The 23,459-nt window shown below is 39.7% G+C and overlaps 1 protein-coding gene across 1 annotated transcript in view; it reads right to left on the reverse strand.

Moving 5' to 3' along the window:
* Positions 1-12,938: 12,938 nt before the first annotated feature.
* The window catches only part of LOC129113709 (polypeptide N-acetylgalactosaminyltransferase 10-like), a 59,771-nt gene continuing 49,250 nt past the window's right edge, over positions 12,939-23,459 (reverse strand). The window contains exons 8-13 of the mRNA XM_054626153.1: positions 20,145-20,252; positions 17,515-17,736; positions 15,130-15,246; positions 13,961-14,110; positions 13,122-13,354; positions 12,939-13,006 (exon numbers count right to left, since the gene is read on the reverse strand). Of these exons, the coding sequence (XP_054482128.1) occupies positions 13,136-13,354; positions 13,961-14,110; positions 15,130-15,246; positions 17,515-17,736; positions 20,145-20,252 (816 nt within the window). The 3' untranslated portion in view covers positions 12,939-13,006; positions 13,122-13,135. The remainder of the gene's footprint in view (positions 13,007-13,121; positions 13,355-13,960; positions 14,111-15,129; positions 15,247-17,514; positions 17,737-20,144; positions 20,253-23,459) is intronic.

Here is a 23,459-nt window from a genome sequence, read left to right on the forward strand (position 1 = left end):
ATATGTTGGTGAATAAATGCTACAACTCCTTCAGAGCAGAGCCAAGTTCCTATTCCTTGCTTGCCACCTGCTGATGACATTGAAGGGGGTAACCTGGTTTCATGCGCGATGGTGTGTGCTCTGCATGTAATGGCTTTCTGTCGTGGTCTGAGTCTGACTTATGTCAGCACTGCTCTGCATGAGGAACTCATGAATGGTTCTTTTGAAAAGGCTGCCCTTTAAAAAAAATCCATTGTGTCACTTTTGAAGTATTCTTTTTCAAAACCAAAATGAAACACAGCGAAGGCATCCACCTTCTGTGAAGCTTGACAGAACAGAGCCAGCCGACAGACAGCTTGATATAACACTAATTCTTGTCAGGCTGGAGAGGGAGGACAGTACCTGTGAGGAGTAAAATCAGTTCCTGTGTCGGTACGACTGGAGCTCTCTTCCAGAATCTGAACGAGTTGGTTTTCAATATGCTGTATTTTTTTCAGATATGAACAATGTCTGAACTAATAGAGATCGAGGCCCAAGGCTCCCATTGGCTTTCATTTTTTAAATGATTCATCTTCAACGTTGGAGAAGCTTTTTTTTTCGTATAAAGGTTTTTTGTTTTTGTTTCTGAACATTGTTTGCATTTGTTGGCAGTCTCAAGCAGCCGTTCAGTTTACTAGAAAAACAGAAGGCTGCAATGATGTGGTTCCAGTCTTAGTTTCTTCATGCGTGGCCAAAATATGTTTATCATCTCAATAAACATCCGCTCCTGAGATTTGTTTTAGTTAGTTTAGATTTGATTACATTATTATCTTAGTTTAAGTCTGATGGAAACTTTTATTTTTGTTGTAAATTCTAGATATTAACATTTTAGCACATCTTACCCACTTATGGTGTTTCAATTATCAAGCCCAAAATCATAGCAAACTCTAGTAGATTACACTACAGAACCAATGTAACAGTAATTTACTATAACATTTGTTTTACAATGGATTAAAATATAAAATCAACTAATTCTCAATCTATCCGAAGACGACTACGTCAGAAAAATACACTATGCATCTGTTTTTTTTTTCTATTTTATAAATCTCATTCTTGTGAAACCATGTGCGCAGCCTGATTCACTATTGAAACATTCTTAGTGAACTATTAGTTGCCCTTACGGTTCTATTAGTCTTTTGGAAATGGCAAAGATAAGAATGGCAAACAAAAATTTACAGAATGTGAAAATGAAAAGTTTGTCAGTGAATAAACTCTTTATGCAGCGGCCATAGTTCACATGTCAACGACAGAATGAAAAAGTATTGAATGGCGACATGTGAAAGAAGCTATTAATTCTGTCAGTTCTGAGCCAAAGATTCTGACAAGGATGGAAAATAAATTGTGTGACTATAAGAGCGAGACGAAGAAGGGCATCAAGACCATGAACCTCAGCTCTTTGTTGAATATAAAGCGACTGTTCTAGAACAAAAGACGTTATGGGATTGTTTCAGCTCATGCAGTAGACACGGAATTCACCGATACAACTTCGTCTGCTATTTTTCTCGTTTTAAACAGTTACATATTCAAGTTTTGAAATTAAGATATGTGCCACCGATTCAGGTGGCTTAGAGGACCTCGGTGCCGCTCAGAGGATACAGGAGAGTTAAAGTGAAGATGCTGCTTCCAGTCTGTATCTTCATCCACCCCCGCTGCTCATCCACCAACGCATGTCCTCACAGCTGCTATGTGAATGAAAGCAACTGATTACACTACAATGGCACTAAGAGAGTTGCATATTGTTTTGTGTAATAATCCATAAAATCCTAAACTTCCTTCAAGGACTTGGAACTTTTATTTTCTTCAGGTCTACGCATCACACCGAGATTAAATTTATTAGCAGATTTCGAAAAGCCCTTTTTTTCTGATCAAAGTTGCCCAGGAGGGAAGATGCCAAACATCAGCACAGGTTGATTGAATAATCTAGCTCTGAGTGATTGCATGGGACAGCCACTTTCCCTTAAAAAGAAAAATGCAGCGCTTCACAATGGCGTGAACAGCAAGGGATAAGTTTGTGTTAACAAAATGATGGCACAAATATTTTACCGAGAAGCCAATCAGCATAACACCTTACACTGCTTTGACTAATGAATTATGGGATGAGCCCAGCAGCATAGACATTAAACGATTTAAGATGTTTCTGGTTTTAAACACACAAATTCATCTTGCCTTATATTCACGTAAGCAAATTGACTGTATATAAGAAGTTTACATAGTCATCGTGACATCATCCATTGGTTTGTGGACTGCCGTTATGAAGCCTTGAGTTCAGCAATTTCGCCGTCGCCACCTTGGATTATAACCGTCGCCCTGTTGGGGTTTTTTTTGCAGCCAATGTACGGAAGTTACCATATTTGGAATGTTGAGGAGTGAAGTACAGACGCAGTATACCACTCTGGTATCAGATGGTACCTGTCAATCACAGTAAGCCCGCCCTAAGGCATATTCCGCTTTATGGTCTATTTGACATTAAATGGGACCATAATTTACTAAATGAACGTCATGCTGTATTGAAGAAGACTAGAAACTAGAGATTGAGACCATAAACTCAAATTTACAAGCTTTACTGAGGTAATTAATCAAGTGAGAAGTACGGTTAATTTCTCATTGATTTCTATACAATCTGAATTATTTTTGCAACTGGAGGAATTGCCTCCTGTTGGTCAGAAGAGAGAATGCAACATTTTAACACACTTCCGCATAGGCTTCACTCATCAGAACCTGAGGACGCCGCCTGGGTAAGCACCATATGGTCACAAGCCAGTGCTTGTTATTTTTTCTTTGTCATTTTCAAAATGAGAGTGGTGCAGGTGGGTGATGCGAGTTAATGATGTGTCATACCAGGCATCCATCTCACAATCTCACCTGCCTCAAAAGTGATATTGTGCAGTCTGACACAGATTGATTTGATAGAATCTTAGGCTCAGCCATCGCTTGCAGTATGCCATGCAATTACCTGCGGCGATTGCTGTTATCACAGCAACAACAACAGCTAGCTTCTTCAAGACCAGAGCAGCCATCCTCCACTCAAAGATGGACAGCGACAAAACATTCAGTTATTGAGCTTGGCCTTTTGACTGGAAAATGCTTTTTGTTAGAAATAATCCTGTTTTTTTTTAAGCCTGAATGTCTTGAAACAATGATGTCATTCTTTCTGTAAAGACAACCTCTACCCGCTGACAGAGCGTTAGGGACTCTTACATGAATATTTCTTAATTCATACTCTTAGGAGAATATATCAACTGCTTTGACATAAGGAATGGTCCAAAGAACACTGATGCAGAGATGCAGTTTGAAAATGCATTCAGGAAAACATTCGGCTCCACTTTGATTTGCATAGTGACTATGACTAATGTTGTGGCGTTAGTGGCTCGCTCAAGTACACTTGAACAGGACTCACACGTCGACTGAATCAGGTTACAGTAATGATCTCTCACTGAGTCTCCTTTCACAATAAACATGCTGACGGCTTCCGGAAAAGCAGCAGCGAATGTGAGAATCCATCTTAAATTCATGAGGACTAGTGCTAATATTTAATATTTCAGGGCGTTAAAATACAGAAGACAGCTTGTGCTCCGAGCTGTTTGTATATTTGTAAACACTTGCAGTTTATGGAAAGAAAAAGCCTGGATGTGACAGATTACAAAAAAAGCTGTCAGGCTGTCATGAGATACATCAATTTGCACTTTTTTCTGCATCTATTTTTCATCAAAGATCACCTAAACACTCTAAAATGCACTATCTTCTCCACAACAGTGCATTCGATGCATCCTGATACATGCGTTTGTCGTGGTTTCTCCCTCAGTCACAGTTCCTCTCCTTCCTGAAATAGATGTCAAGCCATAACTGGAGCAGCTGGAAACAGAGCAAGTTTTTTGCATAAATCATTTGGTGTAAATGAAGTTATTGACTTCGTAGGAACCCCAAATGAGTATTGCCAAGTGGAGCGACCTCAGCGTCCTTTAAGGCACTCCTTCAGCCAAATTGAACCGATGTCAATGTGTGTTGACGAATGGTGAGATTCCATTCCCAGCTCGGGTAATGTCGCGTTAATGAAGAGAACCAATTTCCACCAAATTAAAATCCATTTGCATGAGGCTTAAGTGCATCTGGAGGATACATTTCCATAAGCCAGACAGGGCTTAGGGCAGCACTTGAGGCGTTACTGTGCTTGTAATAACTGAATTATAATTTTATTAGAAGCAGCTAATTTCAAGTGAAGAAAATTACTCTGACAAGTCGGAGCGTTTTGGGGACACTGAATGGAGGCGAGGCGGGCGCATTAGAGAGACTCTTCACTCTTCACGCTTCTTTATGGGACACATTCATGCTGCCGAACGTGAAGCAAGTTTCTGAAGGTTGCTCTGTGTGTGTGTGTGTGTGTGTGTGTGTGTGTGTGTGTGTGTGTGTGTGTGTGTGTGTGTGTGTGTGTGTGTGTGTGTGTGTGTGTGTGTGTGTGTGTGTGAGTATTTGATTTAATGTCTGCAATAGAAATTGCTCCATGAAGGATTAATGAATTTTATGTGCCGGATGAAACTGAACAAAGTAGGTCATGTTTACAATGTAAAGTCTGAAGATTTACTCACTTTACACATTTTCGATGAGGGATCTACATACATTGGAGATGGGAAGCATTTGGCTTGGATTGGAAAAGTTAAGCGTACACGTATCAATATTTTGATATCAATAATTAATCTAACACGAAAAGCTCATTAGGATGAAACCATAGAGAAAATCCTCAGCCACTTCGCCCAGTTTACAGTGCTTTTTATAGCCTCATTTGACTCAAAGTTTTAGTTTCACGGCACATTTACAGTTTGGTTCGGTCTCAGTGTTCTCATCAAACTCAGGCAGGCAGCTGTGTTGTGTTTGCTGGCTGTCTTAGTTAGGAATTGATTGCAAAGGGCTCAGTTATGAGTGAAAAGAAGAAGTTCGCATTAGGATCAAGCGTTCAAACCAATTGGGAAAGGCCATATTGGAAGGCCTGGAGAAAAGCTGGCCAAAGGCCAAACACAGCATAAAGTGGGTGGGAATGTTGGACTGTCCGTTTCAAAAAGTTACAAGAATAGTCCTCAAGACACATGTGTAAAATGGGTGAAGTTCCCACTTCCCACAATTAAATAATCCAGAGAATATACTAATGTAATATTAATCCTAATACTACTGATATTAGGTTATGTATATATGCTTTTTCCCCCTTCAGTCATAGACATCAATTCATCATCATTAATCTGATTGGGTTGGTCTTTGTAAGAAACATCCAGGCAAGGAAATCAGAGTGAAGGGTGTGTGTTGGAGGGAAGCTTGAGTTTAGCTTTAGTCCCTTGAATAAGACTCCAGAGGATGAGTTTCTGAAAACCCTCTGTCAGCGCCTGCAGTGAATGGGTTTCTGAATAAACCAAGTAGTAAATGTGTTTGTTTTTCCTGCAGCTGCATTTAATTTAACGTGAAAGCAATATAACAAAGCCGTTATGGCAGATGAGACGGTCAGTTCATCCTTGCCAAAACCCATTTACAATTGCAGGCTGTGATTGTTTCTTCTACAAATCCTCACTTTTCAGCAGTAGCTGGTACTTTGAGGCTTTTTTTTTTTTTTTTTCAATAAATGTTGTCTAGGCTATCTAAGTTTTTCTTAGGTTTGACTTGAGTTAGAGATTCAGGTAAGTGTCCGCATAATTTAACAATTCACAGACCTGATTTGGACATTTGCAGTCACCAGAAGATGCATCTAAATGATTTTGGTGAAGCCTTGACCTTCCATCTAGTGCTACTGTCAGAGAGAAAAATGACCATTGACCTAAACTTCGGTCCATGCAAGGTCACTAGAAAATGAATGTCCCGATTTCCATACCATTGTCTTTTAATATTCATGGTTGCCAGCGGAATAATGTTAATTTCTTTGACCTTTCCCCCACTGTACAAAATAATCATAAATGTTCAGAATATTCATGCTTCCCGGGCAATGCAGAAAAACCTGTAGCCTCAACCTCATCCTCAGATCTTCGCACTGTTTTCCTAAATGTTTTCATCTGCTAAATTGAGGCTTAAAACTTGTTCTATTAGCCACTGCCTTTTACGTGATTAAAAAATGGACTATTTACACGAAGATTTTAAATTAAACGTATTCAGCAAATCAATGTTAAAAATGAACCCATATGATTTTGTTGACCACATGATTTTGATATTTTATGTGTGCTGCACTACAAATAACAATATCTTCATCTTCTTATCGTAGTTGTGTTCAACACATTTGTATTGTGCCGAGGGTGCATTGAACATTACAGTAGTCGGGCTTTGTTTCTACCTCCTTGTCAGATGGCTAGTGTTTAATCTAGAACGCATTGCTCTGATTGCCAAGACATTTAACTTTCAGTTCCCTGTCTAATGTTTCAATGTAAATTACTTTCATTTGTTTAGCAATTTATCTTACTTGTTTCAGCAAAACTCATTCATCATGTACCCAAGGATGGCGAAAGAAAAATATGACATTACATTACATTACAGTCATTTAGCAGACGCTTTTATCCAAAGCGACTTACAGGAAGTGTATTCAACATAGGTATTCAAGAGAACTACTAGTCACCAGAAGTCATAAGTGCATCTCCTTTCTTAAACAAGCATCTAAAAGCATAAACCAGAGCAAAAGTATAGTGCAGAAGCAAATTAATACGAATACAATAAGTGCTACAAACTGATACGAATACAATAAGTGCTAAGTGGAAGGCTCAGGGTAGTACTATGACAATATGCTTATTTTTAAAGGGAGTTTTCTTACCCTTTCATTATAGATCTTTTATTTCAACGAAAGAATTACCATATTTTACTTCATTCTTTCTTTTATCCTACCTGGGATTGATTCCATTGTGGGGGTGATGAGTACCTAAAAATGAGGATGTGCGCGATGCATTAGATCTGTTGTTTGTAGAGGGGAAAAAAAGGAATTGAAGGGCGACAGTGGTTTGAAAAAGTGTGTGGATTGATTAGAATTGGCTCGGGGTTGCCATGGTTACAGTTTATGAATATGTCACCCTGTAGATTAAGGAGATCAATAAAAAACACCAATTATCTGAAAATGAATTTCAAACAGGGAGGAAGCCAAAGGAGGCCAAATAAATAGGGAAAGTCACGCTTATTGAGTCCTTATTTTAGACCTTCCATATCATACCAATGTTAAACCATCATCATTGTAGATAATTAAGCACATAGATTCATATTAACAATACATTTTAGGAACACAGTAGTGGAAAAAGACCAGAGTTACTCCTCTCTCCTGTCAACATTGTTGTCTGTGGCTATGTGTGTTGCTGAAAGCATTATCATGCCAATTGTATGGGGACTGTTGGAAGGCACTCTGGGACATGTAAGAAGTTACCAAGTTTAGTAGACATGGAGAGATGTCACACAGAGAGAAAGTACACAGAGAGAATACATTCCACAAAAATACCTCCTGGAGTGCAGGGAACTTAACAGAGTGGTGAAACATACAAACTGTACAAATCTATCTGCACTTTAAAACTTCAGCAACATCAGCATGCTATGATACCATCATCTTGATCAAAATAAAAGAGGATATTACCATGGCGACATCTGCCTACTTTCTTGTACTAGCCTCTGTGTTTTTTAATAGGAACAAATCAACAAAAAATAATGAGAAGTTCATTGCCAGTTTAGCTGTTTTCAAACACAGTATAGGTGATCACTGCCTGACCGAGAAGTAAGTGATTTAAAGTAGGTCTATCTGCCATTTACCTGAAGAATATGCTTCATGGTCCTTTCAAGTCCTGATTATTGCTCTGCTGAAATGCTGTTCATTGTGATAGAATACTGAACTCCAGCAAGTTTCTTTGTGAGTTGATTTTCACAATAAAGTAAAATAACTACAAAAGAATGGCTGCCTTAAGGGTTTGAAAAACTACATTTCAACAATAAATAGTTTTTTTCTCGTAAATGGACAGAAAATAAAGACTAGTTTGGACCTGGCTTTATGCTGTAAACTCTATTCTTTATGGCTTTCTCTTTCTAAAGAGCAGTTTGGCTTTTTGGACGTGCTTTTGGACGCGTGCCTAGGTGGAGGCAACCTGAACAGAATTTATAGCACGCTGTATAAATCCTCTCAAAGACGGAGGTGACAGCAGCATGTGTGTGTGTCGCCAGCAACAGCGAGTTGACTGACTGCAGTACAATGAGCTGCAGTTTCTGCTCGTCGCTGTCATAACACGGTTGTTATTCTGCAGCTCCAGTCTGTGATTTACCCACCCAGGCTGAATGGGTTTATGTAAATATAACAACAGGTATTTAGCTAAGTCACTGAGCCTCACACATTGTGGAGTGAAAAAAAAGTATTAGCTTCACAGCCAGAATAGTGATGCCAAAAATATGCAGAGTCAGGGACGACATGTTATGTTGAATGGGAGGAAGGATACAATGAAAACTTTATACAAATTGACAATATAATGTGAAAATCTTGAAACAAAAATCTGGTCTTTCAACCAGAAGACCGCTGTTGTCAAGTATCTTCCGTACTTAATGACGCCACAAAGTGTTTTTTGATAAGACTGCATGCAATGTGCGGAAATTGACATGTGTTGCTGGAATTTTGGTAGGGAAACGCACCAAAAATGAGGAGTAACTTTTTTGTAAGATATCTTCCATACCGTTGTATGAGGAGACCTTGAGCTGTCCAAATAGCTTGCAAACAGGCTGCAATTGTTAAAACAACAGAGCTTCATGTCGACTCAATCGACAGGTCAGCTTAGTAGGAAGTTTAGTCAAATAATTAACTCCTGACACGAGTTGTTTCCCCCGGAGCTAAACATGTTTACTGTCACAAAGCATTAAGAGAAACAAACTACATCTAATCAAATATCACTCTTTTAGCCTTCAAGGCCATTGAGTGGGCGGGTTTGTTGTTTGTGTTTGATAGCTTAGCAGAGATGCAATGAAAATAAATTGTGATTGTAAATAGAGCTAAGTAAAAACAGACAGTTTTATTAGCAGTGAAATAAATTACAGATCTGCAGATTTATTTTTAGCTGTTCAAGATGCTAGCTGATGAGCTAATTAGTAATGTAGCCTCCAAACTGATGTTAGCAGTGTTCTTTCCCCCGATGAATGGTCCTTTAGATTTTGGATTAGGTAAACGGTAGAAAGACGGTAGTAAACTCCGGTGCGATGTAAGTCTGAGGCTTTTTGTGCTTAGTCTCAGGCTGCAGTCCGGCTTCACGTGTCACCCGTTATATGAAATATTAATGTGCATTAGTTCTATGAAAGTGTAAACAGAAAAACAATGGCGTCCAGACTGACATCCGCACGGAGAAGGAGCAACGTCATGAAAACACCGTCGTAGAACAGCTCCAATCTGCCTTTTTAAACAGCGAGCAGTGTTAAAGGATTTGACCCGAATACGTCCAACCAAGGTCCCCGATGACTCCAGCCTGCCACTGCGACACCGCCACGGCCGCGATTTCCCATTAGTGTGTGACAGCGGGGCCGTTTATAGCAGCAAAGCCCTGTGGAGAAGGAGGTTAGCTGTAATTATTCAGCTGATAGGTCATGAGCAGAGCAGGCCTGTCACACCTCTCCTGGCTCCCTGGACTGAGCGAATTAAAAGCAAGGAGGAGCGTTTTGTTATTAGTCAGACGGCTTGAAGCAAGCGTTTCCCCCAGACAGAGAAACTGCACTTTCTCCAGTATTCAGTTCATATTTCATTTGAGGACTCTTTCAGTCCAATCCCCTACATGTGACTTCTAGGAACCATTAGCCTGATTTACACATAGACTAATAAAAAGTTGCTTGTCATCCTTCAGCAAAATATATTTTCTGGATATGAAAGATAAAAGTTAACACTGAAAAAGCAAAAAGGTTTTTTCCCAGTCGGGGCAGGATTCAATTAGCATTTTTTTTTTCTTTCAGTTTTTGTCTGTGGCTTGCATCTATCTTTCCATTTCATGCCCTCTGATGTTCATATTGCACGTCATCAAAAAGATTGCGTGCAATTTGTAGGATCATAATATGATGGAGGCATATGGAAATGGCATTTAAGTGACAGTGCCATGGGTCTCTCCCTCTTTAAAAAATGGACTCGACACAGTGCATTACACATACAGCATAGAGTCAGTAATTGTGAAGATTACTGAACATTCACTTCTGATTGTGTCTGCATTTGTTTAGAGCTTGAGATGTCAAAGTTTCAATCATTCGTCTTTTCAAAAAACATTTAGTCACTTCAAACTCATTTCACTTGAGAGCAGCACAACCAGTGTTTCCTTCATAATTTATTTAAGCTTGAATTAATTGGGTGGAAAAGCGCCTGGGAATATTATTAATTCAAAATAATTTCAGACATAAGTGTCTGTATCAATAGTTCATTTCAGTGATCATCAAAACACATCCATTCAGATATTTAAAGAAAGAAAAATGAGTTTTCATTTATGTTTATCGAGAATGTTTTGAAATGAGAAGTATGCTCAATCTTTGATACTTCTTTGACTTTGAGAGCTGCAAGTGATGAAAGCAGAGGATTCAATTCTAGGCCAGGCAGAACGCAAATTGCATAAAGGAGCAGAAAAAAACTTGTGCTGAAGCATTTTTTTTAGATGTAATGAAATAAGTAAGTGTTGGATGCATGATTTCTGAATTCTGTGGTGAGGATAATAAGAAAAGGGGTGAGGACTAATATGAAAATTCTGGTAAGCAGAGTGCAATACTGTGCTAAACGACCATGGTTATATGCAGTGGCTTCCGCTGTTTCCTAGTTTAATCTTGGTGGCATTAAACAGCCACCAAGATCCTCAGACTCATACTCGCAGTATTGGAATTGCAACTCAGGTTGATGACTCAACCCAAGTGGCAAATGATCTTTGGACCTCTGCAGCTGCTGTCCTTTGTAGAGGGATGTTAGCTCGCTGCACAGGTTTCCTTTTCCAGACTGAAGAGAGATGATGAGTTTGTGTGACCTTGGTTTTATCAGATGTCTGTGCTCATATACAGGTGCTGAGTTAAGGATCGGATTAGTCAACTTAACAGTGCAGGAGTGGAAACACTGTCTGATAATTTAAAAATATTTGCATAGCTTAATTTCGTTATAATGTTAATGTACACTGCATATCTACAGCTCTTACACTGAGTTCCAGACAAATCGGAGGTCGGAATTCTCCCAGTTTCCAACCTCCATGTTTTCCAGATGCACAACGCCAAATTTATGGAGAACCAGGACTGAGAGTGACAAATCGATGTTTCTTTGGCAAGTGTAAACACATTTTCTTTTGGTCGTATTGTTTTCTCAATTTACTTTTGTGCAGAGACCATAACTTTCTAAGCAAATGTTTACAACTATGACTCTGGACTTTAATTTGGCTATCCAACCTTTTCATGTGAAGAAAGGAAAATGTTCTTTAGTAATGTTACAAATCTCTGAACCCATTGGCTTTTGGTCTGATGACGGACACGCCTTTGGAGGCAAGGGGCTACATTTCTGGAGTTTTGGTGTAGCCAGAGGATATCCAGGCCAAGACTTCCTCTTCTATGTGCTGCTCATTGTTTGCAGTCCAATTAATAATATAGCCAGTTAACCAGAAAATTGTAAACCAACAAAAAGCTAAACGTCATGGAATTGACTAGCATTCAACCAAAGCTTGCTCGAACTTGATCGGTCAATACTATCCTGACAACAAACGCAAAACAGAAAGCTTCCAATGCCAAAATGTTGTCCTCGAAAAAACTTTGTATTCAATGGAAATATTATAGAAAACACCTCAACAATAGTTTTCTATTCTATATTCTACTTTGAGAATACTTTTAGTGACAATTGAAAGTGAAAACAATTTTTGGTTTAGTTCTGGTTTAGTTCTGGTTTAGTTCTGGTTTAGGCTTTCAGGTGTTCTCAAGTGTCAATCAAGGGATCTGTGACCCGCTAAGACCCCCCCGGTATTGTCTTTTTTTTTTCTTTCTTTGCAACAGCTATAGTGTGTTGTACTCAACACCTGTTGCAAATCAAACAACAGTAAACTGGCAGATTATGACTTCTGACACGTGATTACATGACATAACATTTTTTTTTTACTGAAAACGGCTGTCTGCTTAAGCTGAAATTGCCATCATAGTGGGGAGAGTTAACCAAAACAGTATATATGTCATGTATCCTGGCTAAAAAGACATGAACGTGTGAGCGGTAAAATTATCAGACAGCACAAAGCACTATAAGGATTTAAATAAAAATAAATAAATTGTAGTAATGGACATACTTTGTTGCTTTATTGCTCAGTAGAAAAATAAATGGCACTTTAAAGATGAGTCTGTACAAGATGGTGTTCCTTCTATAAAATAGATTCTTGCAGTTCATCTGCACACTGTGCAGGAATAATTGTTTCAAATAGTTTCCAGGTCATTTCAGAGTTTTGGCTTGCAAAAGTCCATCATGTGTCCCCATATGCTGTTTTGGTACCTTGGATGAAAACATAAGGAGAAGGTATTTCCCATTGGTGGAATTGTTAAGGCAACAATTGAAAAAGACAAGGTGAAAAAAGGCAGAAGAAGAGACGATCCATTAAATCCAGCAGAGGTTGTGTTTGTGTTTTTGACTCTTGGAAACACGTAAAGGTCCAAACTTCAGTCTTTAAGAGCTCTGTGTTTTCCAAGTTTCCACGGGACAATCAGGTTTCACCTCGGTTCTCCAACCCTGTGGAAGGACAGAACACAAGCATCGAATGAAATGGTGTTTTTTAATCATTGTTTATCAGTATTTTAAAGTAAGTTAACTTCAATTGACAGTGGAATGGGATATGATGAATTTGGAAATGGTGTGATTTTCGTTTACCTTTCCTCCTCATCACAAGCTCATGCTGTATGATTGTATTCTGGGTGTTGTTGTGTGTGGTCTGACCAGCTCTTCTGCTCTCAGCCGTCACACTGGATCTCTGCTATGCCACGGGGCGCTGTTTCTGAACCAGCACGTTATTCACATGTAGCTTCCATTCTTATCTGGAGTGAGACACTTTAAAGGATGGGGCCAACGTTATTCTGTTTTTCTTTTTCCTCAACAAATCCTTCAAAAATATGACTTGAATCAGATCACCATTTTGTTCCTGAGGAAAAACAGGATTATTCACCTGATCAAACGTGATCATTGTGTCATGGTCTTTTTCTGCGGAAGACGCCACATCTCGCCGTCCGGTGGCTTCAATTGGCGCCGGTTGAAGAGCTCCAGCACGGTGGCGTTAGTTCTCTCAAACAGCCACTGCTGGCTGAGAGAGGAGGGGTCGCAAGTCTTCATGAAGACTCGCCGCTCGCTCGGGCTGCTGTCGATACAGCTGTTACTGACGGGATGATACAGACTTTTATCCTGGAGGAAAGAGAAAGAGAAAGTATTTTAATCTGTTCCAAAATTCTGTTTCATAAACTCCTAAGGGAAATAAGTGGCTCTTTGAAAAATTCTCTAAATGTTACACTAAGATCAAAAATGTTGACTAGAGTAGCTTTAAAGCCACTAGGTATTTCTAAAATGTCTGACTTTTGCAGGCCCAATGATAGTATCAAAAAAAGTGCCCCTGCGGCAGACATCCGTTCCACATATCTGAGTGGAGGAAGCTGAGATGAATGGGCTGAAAGCATCAAATTCCCCAGGATTGTCGAATGAAAAAGTTCCAGAAGAATAATCTGAAAGATGCTAGAATCACATCAAATTGCGACTTTCAAGGAAAATGATCAGGGTAAGTGTAACATCTGTTGTTTATGCACACTGCAGTTTTTCCTTCAGATTCAGTCAGTTTAGTTAGATGTTTAACAGATGGTCACCATTATGTTGAAATTATTCATTAATTGACGGAAATGATGCTTAGCTGACCAAAGAAATTGCTACAGCGACACAGTTCGAGGGCTGGAAATAGGATACAGCTGTCAATGCCTCCTTAAAGTTCAAACTCTCAGTCTCCACTTTCTTCTACCGTACCTCTCTGTAGCGCCACAGCTGGTTCCCCTTCATGCCGTGACAGTCGTACAGGGTGACGGGGCTGTTGTGGGAGACGGCGTCGAAGCAGACCTTCCTTGTGTGCATGGGGTCGCCCACCCTGATATCCTCCCTCCAACCGAATGTTAACACCTGAAGGGAACACATCTCAACTGTAATGAAACATCATACAGTTTCACTCCTCTGTTGCTCTTCCTGAGGTTTCTATCCGTATTGTTTGCCAGGTCTGATTTAAATGTTTGAGGATAGTGCGTTGCACAGTTTCAAAATCTATTTGAATCAAACCTGTGATTACGGGCTACAGAATTTTGACTTGATTCATTCAGATCATGCTTTTTGTGCATCACTGCATCTCTGCTTAAAGAATACAGAAGGTGAACGAGGCTCACAAGCTACATGAGTCTCAAGGGGGCTTTCTGAGGCTTAGTGCACAAGGGCAGTATTTTAGACTTTGTATGACAGACACGTCATCACTTGAAATCCAAAATGTATCGTGTAACAAGTCAACGTATGCTCACACAAACGTTCGTATGATATCCTACGAAAAGTTATTCTTCATTTTTAAAATGTTATCCTTCAAAATCCAGCAACCCATTATGGCACACTATTTTTTGTAGGTATAGCTACAAATGCTGGATGAGACCAGCCTGAACATACTAGCATATATCCATGCAAAGATTAGCAGTAATGTTAAGTTGCCCATGTACAGTAAGGTTTAGCATGCTTTAGCATATTGGCATGCTAACATTAGCAGAAACGTAATATTTCTATTAAACTATAGCAGAATCGTCGAACAATGAATTAAGATTCATCTGCTGGCCCATTATTGTTGGGATACAATCCCACGGCAATCCATTAAGGTCAGCACGTTTTATTTCAAACAAAGTGTTGCACCAACAGAATGGCGGACATTGCCTTCTTAAGAGCCAAGCTTGAGCGTCTGAATATACCGTAATACGTTCACAAGGACACTCGGGCCTGTGCTTCGGTTCTGAAACAACTGGCCCAATGGGGGTCAGCTACTCATTAACTCCTGCATGATAGTCAAGGTCCTTTCAGATAAATCATATGCAGTGCAGCACCTTGTATGTATGAAAAACTCCAAGGTCAGGAGACGTTTTGCTAGAGAAAGTGTAATGAATCACCCTCACCTGTCCATGACTCCAGGCCACCTCGCCCCGCCCTTTCACACAGCTCTCCATGCGGATGGGGCTCCCTGAAACAAAGTGTTTGATCTCCATGCACATCCCACTGCCCATGTTCCGTATCTATGAGACACACAAACACAAACACATGGAGTCACAGAAACAGGGACTTCTTGCACTTCAGTTATGGATTGTCACAGCAGAGGTCCCATCAGATATTGTTTTTAATCCAGCAAAATCATGTCTGGATTAAGGCCTTCATAGGCACTTGTGTTTTTAGGTCCCATTTGAAACTTCCATTTATTGCAGATCATGTGTGTTGTGGCTTTTTTTTTTGTTAAACATTTACCACCGTATTTCATCACATTTCTTGTACGACTTTTAAAATGAAATGTGGGCAATACTGACTTTGGATCTGCGTAAAATAATCCTATTTCAGTATATATCCTCACCAGTCCTTTTTTTTAACAATAGTTTGATCAAACTTTCTTTTTTTAATACACTACTTGAAATGTACCTACATTTCAGAGGAACTTGCTGTTGGTTTGCCATTTGTGCCCACTATATATTCAACATTTTGGGTTTTTTTTTTACACTTGGAGGGCCCAAAGGAATGTTTGGCCCCTTGGTGTGGACCCATGATGCTCTGATGATAGCTTCAGCATGCAGGAAGAGAAGGAAACCATCCTGTGTTGTTGCAAACATGTTTCATCACTGTTTCTTGTCTGTTGTTACCACTGGGAATTTTGCTATCCTTATCTCCAGCCCGATGCACACCCAACTTTCAACTTGGAAAACTCCCACTAGTATTACACTCCACTTGAATCAAAACTCCTATGTTGAATTGAACATGATTTGTGCCTTGGGTTTGTGATGAAGATCAATCCAAAGCCTATTCCAATCACACAGCAATAAATGTTATTCTGCTAAAGTATAATTAGTAGATGAATAGTTTTCCTGCCTGTGTCTAGCATTAGGTACATGCCTCCACCCACCTTAGTTGAAAGAGGCGATTTGTATGAACGACACAATCATTTTAACAATGTATAAAGTCTAGTCTGTTTTAAGATCACAAAGTATCGTACTCATTTTAAAGTGTTTGGTTGTTCTGAGAGCCAGAGTTGGGGAAGACGCCTTTAGGCATTAAAAAAAGTTTTCCAGACAATTTAATGGGAGGTGGAAACAGCTGACATTTTCAAACGAAAGGATAAAAACACTGTTTTAACTTTGCTTTTAGCTATGGAGCAGTTTTTACACATTTTCTCATTCGTTTGATAATGTTATTCCTCTTACTTTTTCTCTGTAGATTTTATTTTTATTTTAGAAATAAAAAAAAAAAGGTGGAGGACCTTCAACAGTCATGTATAAACTTTAAATAACTGTGTTAGTGCTGACAGTGAGAGCTAATTGCCTTATTATTATCTCCACCGGGAGATTATGTATTCGGTAGTGTGTGTGTGTGTGTGTGTGTGTGTGTGTGTGTGTGTGTGTGTGTGTGTGTGTGTGTGTGTGTGTGTGTGTGTGTGTGTGTGTGTGTGTGTGCGTGTGTGTTTCTCTGAGAATGTCTGTCTGTCCAAGGCTAATCTTGCATACTGCCGGACCCACAGCCTTATTTTTCTGTGCTCATTCATGACCGTATGCTCAAGGACCTCTAGTGCTGGCAGGGATTCACACGTGTTGTATTGAAGGTTTACAGGGTTCACTGACTGCGGCGTCTCGTATCTGCTACGGATTATGTATTGTTCTCCTCTGTTGGTTTTACAATTGCATGTATGTATGTGTTATGACCCTGGCTCAAGGGACGCTATAAAAAGGGGAAAAACTGAATTCATTAGATAAATGTAAGAAAACAAAGAACAAAATTAAGTTTTGATGTAAGACTCTGCTCCTGCAGAGCTGAGAGTGGCTGAGTGAGAGTGCTACTGGGTGGAGGATGGGCTTTTAAACTCGGGTAGTCAGAGCAGGTGGCACACATCAAACAAAAAGAAAATTAGGGCTGGAAGGCATGACATCACCTCGACATCAGATGATTTCTTTCTCCCATGCACCTGTCAGTCAGGTGTGCATTAGAGCATATACAGTAGACCCCTGAAACGATTAAATGTGCGGTGAAAATGAAGTTTGATTTACTGAAGTGTTCAAGAACTAGAGATGTTGCAACTTTCTAGGGTCTAATCAATACACAGTTTTTTTTTATTGATACATTAAGAGTGAGTTTAGATAATAAGTTAAGCTACGATGATGAGTGTGTGCTCTGCTGGTTTATCGTTGTTGGTCATGAACATTTCCAATTTTTTGTGTATTTCTCTGTACGTTTTCTTCTCCATGCAATCTGTGATACATCTATGTTGGACCACACTTATCCAAGCAGTGTCATAAACTACTCCTCACCTCTCCCCAAGCTGCAGCAGGCGGCTCCACCATTGGGTAGTGTTTGGGCAGATCCCAGGCCACCTCGCTCATGAACCACTTGAAGCTCTGGCAGTTGAGGCGGTTCCTCAGCTCCTTCTGGGCCGTCATGTCTCCAGCTGACAGGTGTCGGTACTCGGGCCGGCGCTGGTAGACGTATTCCGCATATTCGTCCATCCACACCTCTGCCACGCGTTTCAGGTTCTGAAATGGAATCAAAGAGAGAGTCAGTCGGATAGATTAATTCACTAAGCAGTGTACTTTTCTTAGCAGTCATCTCAAGTCTGCCAGAATGTCTATGAGCCTCCCACAAATAAACACCATATCCCACAGTCCCTGGCAGTGAGGATGATCTTGTGGAACCACATTAGACTGTTTTGTGAACATAAATGATTGCTGTTAGCACTGCAGATTGGTCTCAGGGAGTCTGCTCCAGCTTTGGCATCCATTTATTGACTCTGCCTCGAACATCAACAGAAACATTTTGCTACTTGGCTGCAGCTTTTAGAACAGTCTACCATTGAAATCCATTTTGGGCCAACTGTATTAAAGCTGACCTTATTACTTGGTTTGCATGAATTGAGTTGAAATACTGTAGCACATCAATAAAAAAAAGAAAAGGTTTGAAGAATGATAAAAATTAGAGAGATGCATGCAGGGAGCGAGTTCATTTTTTAAGTACCTTTGTATACATTTTCTCCTTTATCTGCAAGGTCACAAATTCAGGACCATCAGCATTCCCCTAAGGGTTCAGTTTTAAGACTGCTGGTCAGAATAAAAAGTCAAAACAAAGGCAAGTGCCTTTCTGTTGCATACTGAGCCAAGTTCCAAGCTGCGCCTGACGCATACTTAATGAATAGTTTAGGCAACCCTCCAGATGATTTAGCCCTTTTAGACAATTTGTCATTCTGTGTATGTTCTTTGAAGCGTACAAGGAACAAAGAAACTTGAGCTCATTCTTCACAGTAACACCTGCAAAAGCTATAAACTGTAGATCGTGGATACACTGCAAACTGCTGCCTCTTGTCTGGCGGTCTTTTGTTAGTAGATGCTGAACCGACTTTAAAGTGCTTTTGTGCGTGGAGGAGAATGAGGATGGTACTTAGTAAATGCTGCCATGTATTATAGTGCAACACTTAAAGACTAGCTCATTGGGTGATGTGTGTGTGGGTAAGTATACAGAAGGTGTTTGCACTGATGTTTGTTAATGAGTCTGTTTATTTGTGCACTTGAACCTAATTAGATAATAAAAATGAATTTGCTCATTCTCGTGAGCATATATTTCAGTTATGCCTTATTTTATTCCAGGTTCCCTGTTCAGAGCAGTTCAATGACACACATTGTTTTTATAGCGTGTGCATGTGTGTTTGTATTTGCACGACAAAGATTACATTTCCGAATCCCTGTACTCCAATAGCTAAATATTTCCTGAGCTGAACAAAATCAAGCCAGATTGCAGCCAAAAGAAAAAAAACAAAATGCTGTTTTGTGAACTTAATTTAAAGGTAGGGTTGGTTATCTTCTTCAAAAACATTTTTCATATTTGTATTTTAATTCCTTACATCCTGTCAACAATCAGTGAATCCAATGCTTTGTCCAAAAATATAATAAGCCTGTCCAACCATTTAATCGGCCCAAATGTAATGATTGGACGACTACTTACCCGCCTGGGTGATTCTGCCCGTCCACTCATTGCCCGTCACAATAGACTTCCAAAAGCTGCTAGCCCAACAGCTGTGAGTGCTAACATTAGCCAGGATTGTTGTTTAGGTTAATTACCATACGTTTATGTAATAAAACAGCTGACGTTGTCATCAGGGTAAAGCTTGGGCTTGGAGAGTACACTCTTTTTTAACATACCTGCTCTAAAAAACATCTTGCAGGGACTGATAACAAAGAAGACAATATTGAGCTCCATTATCGGAAGTGTGTTCTTGAAGCTTGGCCAATACAAGGCACTTTATAAAAATCCAATACAAAATAGCTGGAATGAAGAAATATGCATTACGTAAACCAAAGCGGACCCTGACTGGCTTATGGATCACGTCAGAAACGCAGATTCTGAAAGTATGAATTGCCCTTTACATCCATTGTTTATTGGTTTCCTTTTATTTTTTTGTATAGTGTCCCTTTACTCTCAGTATATGGACCTGTCTTGATTTCATGATAGTAAAATAACTAATAATAATACAGTTAAAATGGAGTTTTACATCGTGATGCATCTGATAAATATTGCCAAAACAGAAGCACAAACTGTATTCCTGTATATACTTTAGGTTTCACTGTGGTGGAGCTCAAAGGAGTGTCTGACAGCTGGTGTACCCTTTGGTTTATGCTACCTGAGCTCACAGGAGCTGAATGGATCAGCATTTAAACAGCCAACACAGACCCACTTTGCTCTGATTAGCCCTGCAATCTTAGAGAATAATCCTACTTAAAATATAATCTAATACATTGTTGTGTTGTGTCTCAGATGTGAAAGAGGTGACGTGACAGCATTGTGCTGACACTGAACCCTTCTATCAGACTGTTCTGCTACCCAGAAAATCTGATCCGTTGAATTGTATTTTCTCCTGAACCGTGGAGGCATACTGTGCAGTGTGAAGAATTACCTTCGCCAAGCTGATCCCACCAGGGACCTTGTAGGGGACGTACTTCCTGTAGATGTGTCCTACCCTGGAGCAGGGGATGTCCTCCATTCGACCACCACACATCCACACCTACAGAGACACACAGAAAGGCAGGAAGCTCTTTCATCAGACGGATCTCTATTGTATATTGAAGCTAATGTCAATCTTTAAAATTCAAAGACAAAAAAGGTAGGAAGAAGGTGAATGAAGGAGACGATCAAGGAGATGAGCAGGAGAGTGATGGCTAAGAAGAAAAGAGGCATGAAGTACAGTGAGGCTAACAGGCTTATAAATCCTGGGAGACTAACAGGAGAGCGGAGTGAATTTGGAAGGAGGGCAATAAAGATGAAATTGCAGGATAGTGGAGGAAGATCAGAAGACACCAAAACCACATTATCATTCTGATGGTGACCTGAAATCACCTGAGCAGCAGGGTCAGATTAGAGAAAAACTGAGCCACTGGGTTCACTCATTGGCACAATATACTACGATAATGTTTAAAAATATCTGATATGGGAGAAACAATGGCTATCGCAAAAACTGTTGACGGCAAAGGCTTTCCAGGAAAACAAGGCATGCTGTCTCTTTGAAAATATTGCAGTCATAGAACGAGATTTCAACGTTTTAAGCACCTTGATGTGCTTTTCTTAAGTAGATACAAAACGTTCCTTTAGTGTAATTTTATCGCGTTTATTTTCCTTTTCCTTGTCTATCTCACATGAGTGACGCATCCAGCAGTGGCTCCTTATTTATAATCCTCCAACCATAATGAAGACAACAGTGACGATTCTCTGTCTTGGCTTGCGATGTTGAAAATAAACCTTGAGAAAGAAAGGGAGGCAATGAAGAGGATCACGATGAAAGGAAGACTTAGAGAGAGCGGGCGTGATGGGAAAGGGGTTTTTGTTTTAACGACAATAGCAAAATGAAAGGTAGGGAATTGAAAAGCTGGATTTAAACATGAAAACAAACAAGCTAAGTATGAGACTGTAGGGCGTCCAAATTGTTTCTGCAAAGTCCTTTAATATGTAAATAAGATGTATGCTATTTGAAGGCTAGAGGCGGGCTGAAGCTGCTGGGGGTTCAAGAACACGGACAGGGATAATGTAACGTGATGTATACATATTTTAGATATGATTTCAAGGTGTGCGCTCGTACAATGCAGAGTTCAAAGAGGATATAAAGGCAAACTCCTGTCCACCTGCAGTGACCTGACTTTAATTTGACTTCAGTGCATTTACTGGTGTGAACAGATGGCCCAATCGCTGTGTTCCTACTGTACATTTAACAAAATATCACTGAGGGCCCTTATAAGGAAGACTAAGCAATATCGCTTAAAATCAACAACAACAACACGTCCATTGAAATGAATGGTTTGGAATGCAGACAGGAGAGCAAAACTGATATGAAGGAGATCCACATTTCTAAATGGATGCCTAAGAAGACTGTTTGGCATCTTCTGGCCTAACAGGACTGCAGCCTTCTTTCAGCTTAAATATGGATAAGAATTATATGGGGAAGAAAAATTTAAACTGGCACAGTTGCAAATGAAGATCAGGCTACACTAATAGTAGTATGTGTAGTATTATACTATGTGTAGAATTTCCAATTACTCAAGAGCCACAATAACACAAAATCTTTTTTTCTCCATTGTCATTTTAGGGTGACTTTTGCTGGATTGTCAGAACTACGTGACTTTTGCTGGATACTCTGAGCTGAAGAACTTTACCAACTGTAGTTACCATGATCTGAACACCAAACAGCAGGCCTTTAGTCAAATTGGTGTTGTTGTAGATTTTGTTCGATTTCATGCATATCAACTGTAAAAAATGACTCTCAGGTTGTGTACAGTTCATGGTTTGTGTTAAGCTAACATTATGCCTAGCAACAATTAAATCAAAATGTTCTGCCCTGTTCAACAAGGAAAAAGGCAGTGCAATGTGTCCCTCCCTGTCTTATTAACACTTTCATTTGATCATTTCTAACTTGAATTGAGTTTGGGATGTTACAAAACAACTTCATTCATAATTTCAAACCCAAACCAACATTAGGCTATTAAACCATCCAGACATAACAGACAAGTCCTCATTGCCCTGTGTTAACATGTTATCATTGTCACTGCAGCACGACCAGTCTCTCTGGACTGTTGCAGAGGAAGTTCTGCTTCCAGTGAACCGACTCAGATCAGCTGATAGAGAGAAACTACAGAACAACAGAATTCACTCCAACTGCATGAATAAAACATATTGCTGCAAGACAAAATCCAGCAATGACTAAAAGTGCAACTAAAACTTGACTTGTCTCTATTGGTGTATTTGAATAAATAAAACATGACTTCAGTATATACTGTAAGTCAGAGGCTCTTGTATTCCGTTTCCGTCCCCTACATGAATAATAATGACCTAACCAAGGCTGGAGGCAATAAACGAAACGTCCGAGAGAAAACTGAAATGTAATGCCTCCAGGTTAGTACTGGCTTCCACACCAATCTAAATTACTCTATATGCTTTTTAAATATCAGATGCTTTACATGTTCACTGTTTGTGTTTGCCTGGTTTGAGATCTGGTCCAGAAGGCAATGCAGAAAGTTGGCTATGAGCACGATGCAAAGAAAAAGTAACAGCAATAACAAGTAAGTTAATGCTTTCTTTGGCAAACATTGACTGTTTTATGGTGTTTTAATGGAAACAAGTATCAAAAAGCTGATGCATTATTATGGTAACAACAACATGATAGTGTCAAGCATACCACCAGGTTAATGGAGGTAGCCTACTACCCATCAAAAATTCTGAATTCTACAATGCATGCTTTTAGAGAAAAGATTGCCAGTTAGCTAACTTTTACAAAGACTTTTTGTGACTCCTTCCATGGAAGTTTAATTATTTCTGCCTCCAGAGCAGCTGTCTCTGAGAACTGTTAGGATAACGGAAACTCCAGTCTGCCGTCAGTTATGTGCCTTGCCTTATCTTGTTGCTTGGCATGTGAGGTCATATTGCCTCCATGCTCTGTTGGCCTGTATGTGCTGACATTATTTCCCTGTATGAGTTGGAAATGCTTGATATTCTCATACTTGTGTGACCCAGATAGAGCTTTAGATTAACTGAACCAGTGAATGAAGTGATTGTGTTTCACATGCGAGCAGGGCCTGGCTGTCTTTATGAGCAGCAGTGAGGTTTGTAAGGATTAGTATGAGAGCCTGTTACTCAGGAGATGGGCTGTCTGTTCTGTATCAGCTAATGGGGATCTTAATAAAAAGGAAACCAAATTGAATATCTGTGGGCGTAAAGTAGGGTTAAG

Source organism: Anoplopoma fimbria, chromosome 24 (genome assembly GCF_027596085.1).
Source record: "Anoplopoma fimbria isolate UVic2021 breed Golden Eagle Sablefish chromosome 24, Afim_UVic_2022, whole genome shotgun sequence".
Taxonomy (NCBI): Eukaryota; Metazoa; Chordata; class Actinopteri; order Perciformes; family Anoplopomatidae; genus Anoplopoma; species Anoplopoma fimbria.